The 16,054-nt window shown below is 40.0% G+C and overlaps 1 protein-coding gene across 1 annotated transcript in view; it reads right to left on the bottom strand.

Annotated features, from left to right (window-relative positions):
* PHEX (phosphate regulating endopeptidase X-linked) overlaps nucleotides 1–16,054 on the bottom strand; it is a 96,878-nt gene that overhangs the window by 33,999 nt on the left and 46,825 nt on the right. The window contains exon 13 of the mRNA XM_066313967.1: nucleotides 1,340–1,417. Within this exon, the coding sequence (XP_066170064.1) occupies nucleotides 1,340–1,417 (78 nt within the window). The remainder of the gene's footprint in view (nucleotides 1–1,339; nucleotides 1,418–16,054) is intronic.

Below are 16,054 nucleotides of genomic sequence, written 5' to 3'. Positions count from 1 at the left end.
GAATCATAAGCACCCAACAATGGATTGGAGACTACACATTTCTATGGCGATTATTAAGAGAGCCTCTTTTCCAGGAGGAAGTAGGCTTACTTTAATTTTTAAAAGGGCATTTTAAAACCACTTGCAACAATGTAACAAAGTCCTCATTTTCAGTTTGCTTTACATTTTATAAAAAATACTTCATATTCTGTGCCTTCTGAGAGTTCTGTCACATTAAATATTTACAGCTATAGGGTTCCATGCTTCCATAAGTTTCAAAGTCTAATAGCATTCACACACACAAAACTAAACAAGGAAGGAAAAGGGAAGTTAATAGGTTATAAATCCCTGTCATCAGTTTAAAACAACTCTACGATTTGTGAGGAAGCTTCTCTTCAGATGTAAACCATGGTTTTGCAAGCATGATTAACAAGTATTTTTCACCAGACATTGCCACTTATCTGCCAAATAATTCCATACACTGAGTGACAGAGTTGGTCACATGCTCCATCTCATTACACTGTTTTCACTGCACCATCTCACCCTACAGTTTCCCTGGACAAGGACTAGGCTGGTAGATTTGGTTCTCTCAATGTATGATACCTCTGTCTAGTGTTTGTTCATGTGCTCTGGTAAAAATTATGATTGCTTTTGTATTTTACTGGTTCTGGACTGAACTTGCATTTCTAGTTTGCCTGTAACTTCCAGCAATATAATTCATCAAATGCATGCCAGAACTGGGAAATAGTAAAATATATTATCATTATTAGTATTAATCATTTGCCTTCCTACCTGAGTTAGGCTGAACAGGTACTGGGGCAGGAAGGAGTCCCCCCACAGTACCCTTGTCCAGCAGGCAGCACAATAGACCTATATATTGGTTAGGACCAATATTGGCATGTATATAAGCATCAATTGTAAACTAAATTCATAGCCTGGAGAGATGAGAAGAACAGGGCATCTTAATAGGGCATCTTAAATTGTGATATTCTGAGGTAAAATGCATTAGTCTTTTTGAAAATCATTATTTGGAGAAGAAATGCCTTTGGTTGGTTCCATTTTTACAAGAAAATGCAAAATTACAATGTGTGCTTAACCTTTAAAATGCTTAATAGCAGGAAGGTTCTTTGCAGGCAGATTTTACTCCCAGCAATTCTCATGATCTCACTTACATACAACAGCATTGACTATTTAGACACAATTTAGAGCTAACACACTTCAAAAATAAAATAAAATTAACCAGGCAAGCACAAGTCCAGGTGCATGCCAAACAAAAGACTAGCTTTGACTTTAGACAGTAGCAAAACAGAGCAAAGCATGGCTGCAATGAATGAATAAAGACTGCAAGCCTGACACTTACTGTTTTGATGTCTTCGTTAATATATGTGTCATTCATTATAAACTGAGGGTAACCAACTTTCGAGATAACTGCTTTTGCCTTTGAAAAAGAAAAAGAGAAAAAAAGTTTTGACTGACAGAAACACGTCTCATCATACAGCTTTTTCTCTTTCTTGCCCAGTTTCCACTATGTATTATTATGCTTCCCTAGAGCCACCCTAATTTAACTTCAAAACAACTTGCCTACAAGGTAAACTTGGTGCCACAGATGAGCTCGGCATCACAACGCAGAGGGTCCAGATTCCACTGTCAGATTATCACAGTGGGTCTCTCACTGCCTGCAGAGCTTTTGCGTACTTACAGCAACATGCCTGAGTGCAAAATCTTAACAGCTGATTTTCCCTACAGGGTTTTGTGTTAATCAGATGGTCAAATGCCTGTTTGCACAATGTTTTCCAAAGGACAACAGGAAACGGCCTGTTTCACTATGGCACAGGAGCTGGTACTCATCCAACTGCTAAAAGAGATTTGATGCACAGATGTGAATCTACCTTGGACCCAGCAAGTGCAGACTTTGTTCCCACTGAGGGCCACTTCGACTTGCACCTGAGGACGGGTCCTTTTCTGAAGAACACTGTACTTTCTGAAAACCACAAGACTGATCCGTGTTTAGTTCTCCAGTTTCCCTCCTTTACTTTGCAGTCTTTGCCCTTTCCCTAATGCCAGGAGAGGTGTTAAAATAAGACACTTCACTTTTCATTAATCCTCTTTCAGTTGTGACTTGGTCCCAGCATTTATACACAACCTGAGTAAAAAAGTCCAGTGTGAACTAGCTGTAGATGAGTATTCCCACTTTGTAAATCCTGTGTGAGTGTATAAACAGCCTTGATAATGTCCTCACAAAAACACCAGCAGGCCACTCGGACACCCAGAATCTGCGGAAACAGGTTTCCAGAAGAAAAGTAGAAGTATACAAAAAGATAAAATGACATACCAAGAAGTGAAATGTGACAAGTCCATAGGATAAATTGCAGCTATGATGGACTAGGATAGCACAAAACTTTCGTTTTGTATGTTTTCAGGATGCTGAATAAGTTTTTGGAATTCCCTCCACCCCTCAAAAAATGCTCCTCCGTGATCTTCAAATTCCAATGTCAAAACTCAAATGAATATTGCAAGATATAAAAAGCAATAAATATTTGCCCCTTTAACCAAGAACAACCTTACTAACTCTGCATTCTGCTGTCTGTGAGCAGAGCCTGGACCTCTCTAGGGTCCAACAGCTTTTATTTCCTTCTTGCTGAAGGGACTGACTGCTCAAGGGAAGAGTCCCCTTCCCCCACTTCGCAGTAGCTCAATACAGCAGGGCCTCCTATACAGCAAGACATAAAACCAACTGTTCCACAACTCTAAGAGAAGAGGTGATGGAGAATTGCCTCCATTTAACCAAAGTCATTCTGTCTTCTCTTTTATTTATTCAAGAAGAAAGGCTTCTTTTCTTCTTCAAACTCCTTCAATTTCTCAATCTCACTTCCAACCCAAAGTCATAATGCTCCATTTGTGACATCACAATTAATTGTGGTTGAGATAATTAAGATGTCACAAACAGAAGGTAACAACTTCAGGTAGGAAATTAGCAGCAGGAACAGCCAATCTCTTAAGCAAGATCTCATTGTCATGCAAATTTCTCTAGTAATAAAAAAAGCAATGGAAAAAAATGCTGAATGGAAAATATGAAATGAGCCAAATTAACTCTGAACAGAATGTTTCCTCACTTTGCCAGAAGGTTCAGTAGTCTTTCATGATATTTTAAGTGCTGTGGTGAGGAGGGAGAATAAAAAGCCAGGAAGGGAGCACGATTCATCTGCACACTTGTATGTAATCAAGACTGTCTGCATTTCTCCTGATGGTGTCTTCAGGTCTAACTTACCAAACTTTGCAAGGAATCAGAAAATTTCCTTTACCATTTCCCATGTTTCAATGCTAGTTAAAACTAGCTTTGGAAAGAGCAAAACGCATCAGTTTTAATTTCTGCTAAGTCAGCTGCTGAAACAAATCTGGTCAATCTCAAAAGTTCTGCATGAGTTCATCACTTGCTTTGTGACTTCCACATTTGATGTCATGAGATTGAGATTTCTAAGCAAGAGAATAAAATAGCTGGACACTATGGAGATTTTTTTAATAGAGGCTATATAAAATGCCAGTAAATAACAGTGTGTCTCTAGATTTTTGAAAGCAAACTCAAAAGGCAATGCTTCTTTTAATACTTGGATGCTTTGTCAATGTCTAAAGCTGTCTGTATTTTGTGAGATATATATATATAGAGAGAGAGAGAGAGAGATGGGAAATCTTATATTATTGCATTTATTACTTAAAAAGCATTACCACAATATGTGTGGTTTAGAGATCTGAGCAAATAAGACAGACAAATCTGATGCTTACAATGAAATATGTTTGGCTCTTGGTCAGGGAAACTTTTCTACAGCCAAAGTAAAACTCATGAGAGAACATAAGCCTTCTAAAGCCCTTGGGAATCCCTGTGACTGGGATCACTCCTAGAGGATTTACATCAGGTGCAAACCTTTTCAGCTAAGCCCAGCACATGGCCCAATTTATTTACACAACTTACAAGTTAGAAAGTATCATATTGAGGGCCGGTTTCTAAATTTGAATGTTGGAAGTCTTGTTTCTGTGCCTATTTTTCTGTTCATTTGTGTAATATTTAACAGCAGTTGGGAGATTCCTTATTTATACAGCACAAGGAAGTGGAAAACTCTTCTACAGCTTGACTACTCTTTGATAATGATGTCATTATTTTCCCCTTGATAGGATTAAAAGTATGTGTGAGTCCAGCCTTCCAGGAGGCAAGCACAGGGAGTCAAATGAAATGTGACAAATGCGCAGGAACCAGCCATGTGGCAGTTGCACACAAATCCTCCATAAATCCACCATGCACAACTTTTTTATGGTTTAAAGGCTCATTTCACTCCTTTTTCTAATTTGCATATTAAACAGCCATGTGTACAGGAAGAAAAGAGACGATGGGGTACTTCCCCCAGGCGTGATTAAGCACTCAGCCTGCATTGGGCTGTTGGGTAAATTAAGGAAACTCATCACTGCAGGGCTCTCTCCCACCATCACAAGCAAGAGGCTCTCACAGGGTGCTTTAGGGAAGTGGTGATGACTCTTTTCTATCCCAGCAGCCAGAGAGAGCAGACTCTGAGGCAGAGGAGCCAGAGTGGGACTACTTCCACCACTCCTTTAGCATGGAAGTTTCCCCACTGACTTCAACACAGCCAGGATTTTACCATCAGTGTCTTTCTGCCACAGTGAGAGCATTGCAAGTCAGTTTAGTACATAGACAAAATAATAAACGAGCTTTCACTCTCTGCTTAACAACCTGCCAACATGGGGATGCACATGTGTTTCAGGGCTCCAAAGCAGCCCAGTTTCCAGCCTATTCACATTCCCACCTGACAATCAAGTGTGTGAGCATTCTGAGAGCCTTTTTGCCTCTCAGAGCACGACTTGGATATTTTATACAACACTAAGCACTGACATATTTTACTTACTGTAAAGAGAAAACAAAACAAAACATATATCTCATTACAAAGTTTTATGAGTCTGACAGAGATCTTCTGTATATTAACTTGACTCAATAACTTTGTGAAGATCATTTTTAAGCTTCTAAACATATAAAAATTAATACAATTATAGTTCACAGAAAAATTAGCATGAAATACATTGTGAAAGCTAAAATCATTCATGGCAACGTAATGTTCCATTTAATTACAAAGATTAATTCAGCCTTTATATATGTGCCCAGTCTTTTCATTTTTCATTAAGAACAGATGATACAAGAGCCAAAATTACTGCATTAATGTGACTGCATCTATCTAGGGTTTACATATGGAAAAAACTAGGAAAATAGAGTGATGGATCTTGGCAAAACACAGGAAAATTCCATCACAGGGCTAAAGCCCAGTCTTACGGACATCAAGACATGACTTGAGTGAGGGATGGATTGAGTTCACCCTAAATGATGCACAGCATCTCCTTTGTGGGAAAATGAAATATCAGGGATTTTCACATTGTCAGCTACAATGGAAACTGAAGTGGCAACTCAAACATGAACACTTGGCCTGAAATTACAATTTTTAACAGTACTTGATCTGCAGTGAACTGTCTAATCCATATTCAAGAATAGAGATTATCATTATTTATTTTTAAAACTTGGCTTAACTGTCCTCTTTTTGTTGCATGTCACAATAATAGAAGCTGTGTAGACTTTTCAAGAGCTGGTGTTTCATTTAATAATAATTCATATACCACCACTTCACACTGCACCATAACCATCCCCTCTGTATTACAATAATTGTTTTGAATGCTCTAAAATAATTGCTAAAATAATGAAGACAGAAAATACAGCTATCATTCCATCCTTGTAATAGCTTGAGGCCAAGGTTAAAGAAAAAGCAAAATAAATAATCAAGTGACTTATGTGAATAATGACACCCATGTACACAGAAAATTGCTTTCAGTTAAATACACATTATGGTTGCGAAAGTAGCTGAGTCCATTTAACTACTTTGTGCTGCCAAATGAAAATAAAAATGTCCTAGTCCTTGTTCTTCTTCCTTGCTCCTCTCAGCTCTGTCCATAGTTCTTGTCATGCTGCCTCAGCTCCTCGACACATCTTCCTGTTGGACCACTTAACATATCAATAACACAGCAGCAATTTAACCATGCTTTTCCCTAGCTAATTTTCTGCCAGATCACTGAGCTGAAACACTCTTTCACTACATGGAGAGACCCAACAAGTCCTGGAACTTCTAAAAGACAAGGTCGGGGAACACATGATATGACAAATTGGAGAAGGGTTATGCAATCCAGTAATTGCCTCCTCTTCCTCTGAATGATCTTTTGAAACCAAAGCCTCACTCAGAGTAAACTTACTGACAAGACAATACTACTTAGTACACTTAAAAATACCATGCCACACCTTATAATCCTAGGAAACAGAGAGGAAAAGGGAGACAGCAATTCCTAAGACAGGTGTTCATTGAGATTATATGCTCACTCAACATCTACTATTCAGTAAGATGATATTATTATTACTTAGAATAAAGTTTAAAGCATTTAAAAGTTTAGTAGGACTACTGTGGACAAAAGAGTCAGAAAAAGCAACAATGTACATCTGTGCCACTTTTTCCTGTCTTAAATCCCTTCTGGCTCTCTGGAATACAAAGATTCAGTAATTGGTTCAAGCACTGTGATGAAAGTTTCACTGGAATTAACTTTTCACTTTAAACTAATCCCACATGAAATTATTAAATTTTTTAGCAATAGAACTGGACTAAATCAGAGAAAGTGTGAAATTAGCATCCTTATTTCAGTCTTACTTATATAAACATACTAATTAACTGTGATATTTTCATAAGCACAGCTCCTCAGTTCAATGTAGTGCTACAATTAATAGACCTATTCATATTTTCTCTTTCCACCAGAAACTCATTCTGCTGCCAGCTTTGCTTTCATTTTGCTAAGAAAAAAAATTCTTTGTCCATTTTATTTTAATTCCATTTTCCATTTGCAACCTCTGTATGACAACTAGCATGATTCCATTATGTTATTCACACAATATTATATGTGTGAGATATATATTTTGTCTTTCACAAACAGAATGTCAGATCTGCAATACCTGTCTTCGTGGCACACAGAAAATATTTTCATCTTTGAAAATGTAAGTGCACTTATACTGCAGACCAGCATGACCAAGTTCCTGGCACAGGATGTGCTTAACTGCTAACTATTCCTGTCCAAAGCACCTGGGTGAATGTTAAGGGTCTTTGGATTCTCAGTGGAGCTGGAATGATGCCCATGGACCAGAAGAAAGGATGATGCCCAGATATGCAAAATGACTCAGTTATGGCACCCCACCAGCCGTGCCAGATCAGCTCCAGCGTGGGGGTTTCTGAACTGGATTCCCCTCTGCACACCTGTGGATCACTTTGGAGCATGACTGCACCAGAGTGTGTGGAGAGTTGGGAGCTCCTCCAGCTGCACTTCAAAAAAGACAGAAAATAATGTGTTGTGGTCTGAAGACACAGACCATCATTAGAATAATGATATAGATACAGACACAGGCCCCACGGTATGTTCTGCTAAGCTGCCTTTGATAGGACTCATGCCAAGCTAGGCTTGGACTCTTACTTAGCACTGTAAAAAGCCATACTCCTCCTGCATTTATTTTCAGACAATACCTTGTTTTCCAATACTCAGAAAACAGAACAACCAAACACACTCCCCCCAACTCAAAATTCTCTTTGTGTTTTGAAATTACCTTAGATGTCTTTACTGATAAAGTTTGGCATCAGGATCCTAAGGATTTGCAATAGGGAAAAAAAAAAAAAAAAAAAAAAAAAAAAAAAAAAAAAAGCCACTTTGGCTGGTCTTTCTCACATTGGTGAGCTGCAAAAATTATTATATTCAGTTTTCTAGAGAAACTCCTTCCTGGGCCCATTTTACTGCTCACCCCCAGAACACCTCATCAGTTGATCCATACCTCTGTGTTCATGCTACCTTTTGCTAGAAACACAACCACCTTGATCCAAAAATCTTTTCTGCTGTTTTGTTTTAGCTCTGGGCAAGCAGCAGCCTTAAGAAAACCCACACTGCAAAATAAAAATCCCCAGGGACCCAAAAATCCTCAGTGTGTTGAGATCTGTAGCACTGGACACAGAGAGAGGCTGGCTCAGAGATCAGGAAAGGTTGAGGAAGCTTTCTGCCCATCATAACTGCATGGGATACAATTTACCACTGTGTTTCTTTTCCAGTTTTATGCAAAACTCTGAATAATCTGTTCCAGAAAGGGACAACTTCTGACCTTAGCCTCTGCTTGCATCAGTTTACATTCATTTAGCGTTTTCAAGGTTAAGCAAAGGTTGCTGAGCACTTTTTTTTAAAGAAAGAATGGCATGTGAAAAATTCCCTTTTCATTTCTCATTTCACAAGTGAGCTTCAGCCGCAGTCTTGATGCAACTGAAACCAGACACTCCAAGGCAGAGACTCCTTTTAATAGTACTCAAAATGAAATAGTGACTGAGAACTTAAACACAAGTATTACTCATGACTTGCATGCTTTATCTCCGAGGAGGAATTCCTTTTGCTTGAACAGGAACCCTGACCAGCACTGTACCAGTAAGCATGTCACTAGTTATCCATGCCTTGTAATATATGGGGGTAAAGCAGATGAATACATAATCAAAACCATAGGCTGCAGAATACAGAAAATGTATATTCAGAAAATACTCTGTTCTCTACTCAAGATCAAATTCCTCCTTATTCCAAACCTTTACATATTTTTATTTTAAAATAAATTATATCTAGGTATTTTCATATTGATTAAGCTCATCCCATATGGAGAAAACTGAGCACAAGACACTTCACAGCTCCCTCCCAAAAGAGGGCAGCTTAGGAAGCCTTTATTTTTAGTCACAGCATCCTGGCCTCCAAAAGGCCACTAAAGCAACAAATTCCTGAGTCTGATGAGCTGCTTGTGGTAAAGCTCCTTTACAAGTAAACTTCAGCAATACCAGTACCAGAAGCCATTTAAAACCTCACAGCTTTGCTCCAGACCCCAGTGATTGGTGCACTACCTGAGCAAACTGAAGTGCTGCTGGTTCACACTCCTGGTTGTGGATGGCTCAGTGCCAAGGCTGAGGGCTCATGGTGGGTCCCAGCCCATGGCCCTGCCCTGCTGAGCTCCTCACCCACTCCCAGGCAGCTCTCCTCTCAGTGGGCATCTACAGCACATGGAGATCCCCACAGCCAGGAAATGCACTTTCATTGCAAAGACACGGGGAATGCCTGAGCATGCCCTTGTAGACTCCTCCACACAGAGAATGGCTCTGCTGCACCTCCATATGTGCTACTGCTGAGCTGGGGGACTACACTATCTTTGTAACTGTACCTCTACAGGAGACAGGTTTACTTCTTAAAGCAACAAAAATAGGGAAAGTTAAAGCTGAAACTGTCCAAGACTTTCAAGGGTGGTGGAGGATCTCTTGCTCTTTGGAAGAACTACTCTATCATTTAGTGTAACAATGCTTTCATGTTCCATTTCTGCCCTAAAACCTTCAGATTCACCCTGATCCCTGAACATCTGCAGGTGTCTGTCCATCTGTCTCCTCCCTATTTCAAGCATGAGATTTGTCACAAGTGTTTTGATGTCACACACCCATTTTGGCCTTATGTAGTTGTGGCAGAGTCTGAAAAATGACAGCTGTGAGATCAGGGTTAAACACAATTTCCTCTCCCTTCACCTGTTTTCCTCTATCTGTTTGCACGATGCTCAGGTTATTAATGGAACTGACATCCCTGCACAACTGAGTGAGCAGTAGCAGCAGCCAGATAACAAGGGAGAAGCTGACAGCAGCAATCTAACCCCAGAGATAAGAGATAAGCAAACATGCCATGGCTATTAGTTTCAACTCTGGCCAATGGAGAAGATCATCTCCTGTGCTTTCTGATCAGGAAAGCCCAGTTTTCCTGAGAAGGTTAAATTAAATTCAGGATGTGATAGAGTATTCTTAGAGTTCAAAAATTAAAGTTTGTGATGAGAAATAAATATTTGATGTAAAATGAAAAAGAAAGAAAAGGGGATGTTAATATGATAGAAGATGAAGATCTATTTTTGTTCTGAGAAAAGCATGGAACACTTCTACTCTAGAAGGAAAGTAACATTATCTGTTTCTCCCAGGTGAAAAAAAGTTCCTCTAAAAATTTGCACTTTCCAAACAGCTGTCTCAGGAATGATGCAGGAGTAGCAGCCTCAAAATCCTGACCAAATTCCAAACTAAGTAAGTAGTGCAAACTTTTCAAATCCCTTACATCATTTCTGAGCAGCACCTACTTTCCTTCCAGATTCCTGCTGAGTTGTCCCCTTATTGTCATATGTCCATGCACACGGCAGAAGAAGGATTGGGCTGTTCAGCCTCAAAAGGTGATGACTGACAAGGAACCTCATCAATAAATATCTGAACGGAGAGCGTCAGAGGATGGAGCCTTTTGGAGGCTCCTCTCAATGATGTCGAGCAGCAGGACAAGAGGCAGAAACTGATGCACAGGAAGTTCCACCTGAACTTGAGGAAGAATTTCTTCCCTGTTGAAGTGGCCAAACACAGGAACAGATTCCCTGGAGAAGGAGTGGAGTCTCCCTCACTGCAGATGTTTGAGAACCATCTGGGCACAATTCTGTGCCATGTGCTCTGGGATGACCCTCCTTGAGCAGGGAGATTGGACCAGATGATCCACTATGGGCCCTTCCTACCTGAGCCATTCTGTGATTCTGTGAAAGATTAGTTAAACCAGGAAGATAAACCCCTAGTAATATATTTAATTCACAAGGGAATTGCAGATATGTTGGAAAAGAGTTAAAATGTGTCTCTGCCTTTTCCAAAATCCAACACATTTCAACCTTATGAGGAGATTTGCTCATTGCTCCTTGCAATGCAACTACTACAATACAACCAGGCTCTAGAATTTTTTGATCCAGAGACCCCCCTAATTCCAGACTGCTCACTTCCACAAAGGAATAGTGTGGCTCAGGTTTAATTGGTACTCAACAAAAGTACACTTTTCAATTTAGAAATGGCAAGGTTGTTTCAAGAATATTTGAATCAAACTTCCCAGTAAAACCAGTAAATTAGGAAGTCAGCAGTCACCCCTATAAGCTTTTGAAGAGGAATGAAGTGTCTAACTGCAATTAGATCCTTTGGAAATTCCTCCTGCTTTTCTTAGCTCTTCTGAAGTATGTCTAGCAGTTTCTATGAATGCTCTGAAGCAGTCGTAACCTTTGTCAATTTCTCTGACATCCTTGAAGAAAATACATAAAATTATCTTAAAGGAATGTGTAAAAGGTGTCTTGCAAGCTTTAGTTTTGAAACTCCATCCCTCTCTTTTACCAAGTGTTGTTCTGTCAGCTTTGTGCTGGCTTTCATTCTAGAAATAGCCATTGAAATCAGAGGCACCGAGTCTCAGTGCTCTTTTCTCTGCCATATTTTTGCATTAGTTTTCATAGGACGGGTCCACAGACCCCACAAGACTCAAAAGACATTTTAAATGTTTACTGAGTACCTAGTGACCACTTTCAAGAGTGGATAATTTGACATCTTTGTGCAACACTAGCTTGGCATTAAGCAAGATTAATTTCAGCTCCTGAAGTTCTGGTGCCTGGTCTTTTTGCCTGGGTTTGCCTCAGATCTCAATGAAATGTTATTTTTCAGAACTGTATCTATTGCATGCCTTGGACAGGCTGTGTGAAGAAAAGCAGGAGGCTCCATTCTCCCAGGATGTACTGCTGTGCCAAGAATTTACAGAAGCAAGAGTGAGCACAAAAAGAGAACAGGCAATGATGATTCTCTGGTTTCTGCACTACCACAACATAGGAGAAGGTAACATGTTTCAGACAAGGAAAAAGACATTCTTTTTACCCACAGAGCAGTGAGGCACTGGGACTCATTTCCTTGGGAAGTGGTGGATGATGAAAATCGTTGTGAGTTCAAGAAGTCATTATGCAAACCCACAGCAGGAAAATATAAATAAATACAAAGACACCACTTCTGGCTCAGGAGGCAAGTGAACTGCAGTTTGTCAGAGGCCAGGAAAGGACAGTGGGAATGTATCCCTTTATGCTTGCCCTGTCCTCACATTCATCTCTAAACATCTGCTACTGCTTGACCGCTGTCCCAAACAGACACTGGACTTTGCTCTGAGTAGTATAACTGTCATGGTCATGGTGAAATCACCCAAATGTGAAGAGAGAGAGACCACAGAGAACTGAGAAAGGGAGGTTGGGGCTCAGATAATTGACTGCAGGGCTGCATAGGGCCAATAATTCCAGCTGGGAAATGAATGGCTTCAGTGGGATGACCCATGGACACCTACCTCCTTTAAAGTACCTATACTTTGTAAAATCAGGGCTTGTACAGATGGGTCTTGGTTTCCTAAGGGCTGTTGGCCCAAATTACACTGTTTTGTCTAGGGAGATTTGCTGTAGTTCTCTGAAGCAGCAGAACAAGTCCTGTAGGCTAAACAAAAGTACCAAACACTGCCCAAGAGAGCCACCTATAGCTAGGCACGGTCCTGATATTTTCCTGTGCTCCTCTTGACTCAGTCTTCAGACTCAGAGATGTGGAGAAAACAAATGTTGCATATACAACTTCCTTAGAAATAAAGAAAAGCAGCAGGCAAGTTCAGGAGCCAAATGACTGCACAGTGACCTTGGGATTTGTGCTCCATGACTTAAGGAGGTTAATAATGCTACAGAAAAATCTTACTAGAGGATAAACAAGCTCTTTTTTGGCTTATCATCCATGTTTTAAAAATAGTACTGCAAAGCAAAAAACCCTAACTTCCAAATAGGAAGTTATTCCTGTGCCATACTCTAACAGGATACTTTACAAAAGAATAGCAGAATTTAAGAAAAACGTCTTTTTTCAAGATCCAGTTAAGCCCAAGAACAAAGGGCATTTTAGGAAGGAAAAATAATGATTAATAAAATAATGGTTCCTGCCCAGGAGTGGGAATAATTTAACATGTCAGTGATTATATTCCATTGAATTATCCTTTGAAGAGCAGAAGCAATAAATCACCATTTTAAAGAAGTGAGCCCTCATCACACAAGTTACATCAATGGAGTTTCAGTTGTGGGTTCCCCCTTTCCCCTTTCACCATGCCAAAACACAGCTGTCAATACCATTTAGCCACCACAGCTGCCTGCATTCTGCACCTTCATGTGAGGGAAACAAAAGGGTGTCCCTTCTCTCCCCCATCCCTGCAGTCCTGCTCAGAGGCTGTGACATGGCCATAGGGAACTCACAGAACATACACTGAAGGCTGTTGTCAGACACACCCTTGGAGCTGCTCTCAGTTGAATCATTTCTCTGTTCTGCAAATGAGGGCAAAATGTAATGACCTTTACAAAAGGGAGGCTAAAAGGGCAAGAACAGAAACCTGTTCGGGGTGTTTCTTTGTTTGTTTATCAGAGCATTCCATTGAAAATTCGAGGGGTTCACAGACATACTGGAAGCAAATTTGAGATGGTAGTCAAGCACGGTACAACAAAGAAGGGCTCGAATAAAGCAGAGAAGTAAGGACAGGAGAGAAAACAGCATCGCAGCACAGAGCCGAGCGCTCCTCTCGGACTCAGAGCTCCTTTGGAAGCAGCGTGAGCTCCATCCAGAGAGCCAGGTGAGAACTGCACCTGCCGGCACAGTCACCTAACCCTGTTAGGATCCTTCTCTGTAAGATTGGCTTTTAGATCGTCTGGTTTAAATTTATCTTTCAATCACCGAAAGAAAGGAATGGAGAGAGAAGAGAGGTAAATTATTAGATGTTATCCCATTATATTGTTTTGTTACAAAAGGAATGTCAAACCTTAACTCCAAACTATACAAGGGCTAAAGAGATTATTCTCAGATATCTGGCTGCAAGACAATTGTTCCCTGTGTCACATGGAGTAGTAGATTTGATGCTTTTAACATCAAATTAGTAGTGTCCCCTCTGAGTAACATAAAACAACAGGACAGACACAAAGGGTCACAGATGGAGTGATTAGATAGATCTGACAAGCTGCCTAAAGCAAAATTCAAGAATAGTTTCTACCAGAGGGTCTTTTCTAAGTCCTTTGGAGGTCGACGGTTCCTTTGATTTCAAAGCATCAGGCTGACAGCAAGGTATACAAATTTGGCCTCAGCCAAGCACAAAAGAAAGGTGGGCATCAGTCAGAAAATAGGAAGCAGAAAACACACAAAGCAGTGAGTATCTGAATTACAGAGAGGATTTGCAATTAATTCTATTTCAAAACTGCCATGTCCTTTACATTACAATGTTGTCATCTAAAGGTACAACCACCACAAGGCTCTCTATGCTTGTCATCCAGACACCCAGATCCCACACTGACCTTCTTCTTTCAGGAAATGAGTAAAAAAAATTGTTAATTACCCAAATATGCCTGGAATTAAAGAAAAACTAAAGGCAAATTAAATAGATCATATGGAGCAGGCACAGTAAACAAAACCACCATTAGGTTTCTGCAGTTAATTTCAATTTCAGAGCATTTGAACCTTTCATGAATGCAATGAGATTAAAAATACAGAGGATGAGCAAAATATCTGAATTAGTCAATTACGTGCAGGGTACAGTTCTGCCATGGAACTTTGGGCAGAAGCTCCAATCTGCACTACTACAAGGGACAATGTGACAGTTAAAAATGTGATGAAAATGTGATGAAAACATAAAAGACCAAAACATCCTTTATCTAACTAATAGCTCCCTTTCTTTACTTAATTGTTAGAATAGCATTAGAACATTTTGGCTGGAAGGAAGAACATCTTGTCTACCTTAGGATGGACACCCCCAGCCTGACCACCTTAGGGTGACCAAAAGTTAAAGCACATGTTCAAGGGCATTGTCCAAATGCCTCTTAAACACAGGCTCGGGCCATCAACCACCTCTCCAGGAAGCCTGTTCTGGTGTTTGACCACCCACTTGGTAAAGAAAAGCTTCCTAATGTCCAATCCAGCCTCTCCTGATGAGGTAGCTTTGAACTGTTCCCACACATGCTGTCACTGGACCCCAGGGAGATGAGATCAGCATCTCCCTCTCCACTTCCCCACTTCAGGAAGATGTAGAGGTGCTCGGTCCCTCAGTCTCCTTTTCTCCAAACCAGACAGCCCTCAAGCCCCTAGCTGTTGCCCTGCATCCTCTCTCTCCCAATAAATAATCGATGCCTGGTGCTTCTTCATCCTGGGTGCAGAGCCCAGCCATGTGGATGACATTTATTGACAGAGAAATGTAACTTTTGCAGATCTCTACAATAAAGTAATTAAAATAATACTGGAGTTTTTTTAACCAACCAATCTCCCTCATAAAATTCATGCTTGTCTGTGCTGCTTTATTAAAGCCTAAGTATTGAAAAAGCAACAGCAGAAAGTGCTAGGCTCATGAGATTTAATTAGAACAGTGTAACAGATTTTGAATGTTCTGTTGTATTATAAAACTTAGATTTCCTCTGTGAATTATCTGACCCTACACATAATGAATCTATTTCTTGAATTAAAAACATGCTCATCCAAGAATTCCAGGACAAATAGAAGATCTATCATTAACAATAAATAATATTTAATAAACATGCACACGTTCCATGTCTGGAAATCTACCAAACGTCTCTCTAGGCTCTTTCCTTCCAGCCAAGTAAGCTATTTCTGTGAATCTGAACTTAAACTTGTAGATATAAGTTGTATCACATAATTGTTACTGCAGTATCTAAGGCATTACATAACACTCCAGTCTTACAAGTTTGACCTGGTTCCTATGTCAGCAAACTATGAAACAGTTTTTCAGTTCAGTGAGAATGATTTCAAACCACTGGCTATTCATTTGATAGTACTACGTCTTGTACTATTATTTTTGTTGTACTTATGGAATTTAGTTTGTCATGCATTGTTCAGCCCAGACTCACCCCACTAACTTCTGAACCTTCAGTGACATTCTAAATTGGGAGCAAGGTGCCATGAGCTTCCAAAATGTGTCAAAAGAGGGAAACAGCCATCTCTGTCCACCAAAGATCTAGCCTACCTTCTGATGAAAACCCTCCTAAAAAAGGGAAAGGGAGAGCTTTTTTTAGGAGTTCATTTTTGGCAATGTTTGTATTGTTTCCCTGCTGAAAGGCAGG

The sequence above is a fragment of the Sylvia atricapilla genome, chromosome 2 (assembly GCF_009819655.1).
Source record: "Sylvia atricapilla isolate bSylAtr1 chromosome 2, bSylAtr1.pri, whole genome shotgun sequence".
Lineage (NCBI taxonomy): Eukaryota > Metazoa > Chordata > Aves > Passeriformes > Sylviidae > Sylvia > Sylvia atricapilla.
This window is presented reverse-complemented; position numbering and strand designations above follow the sequence as displayed.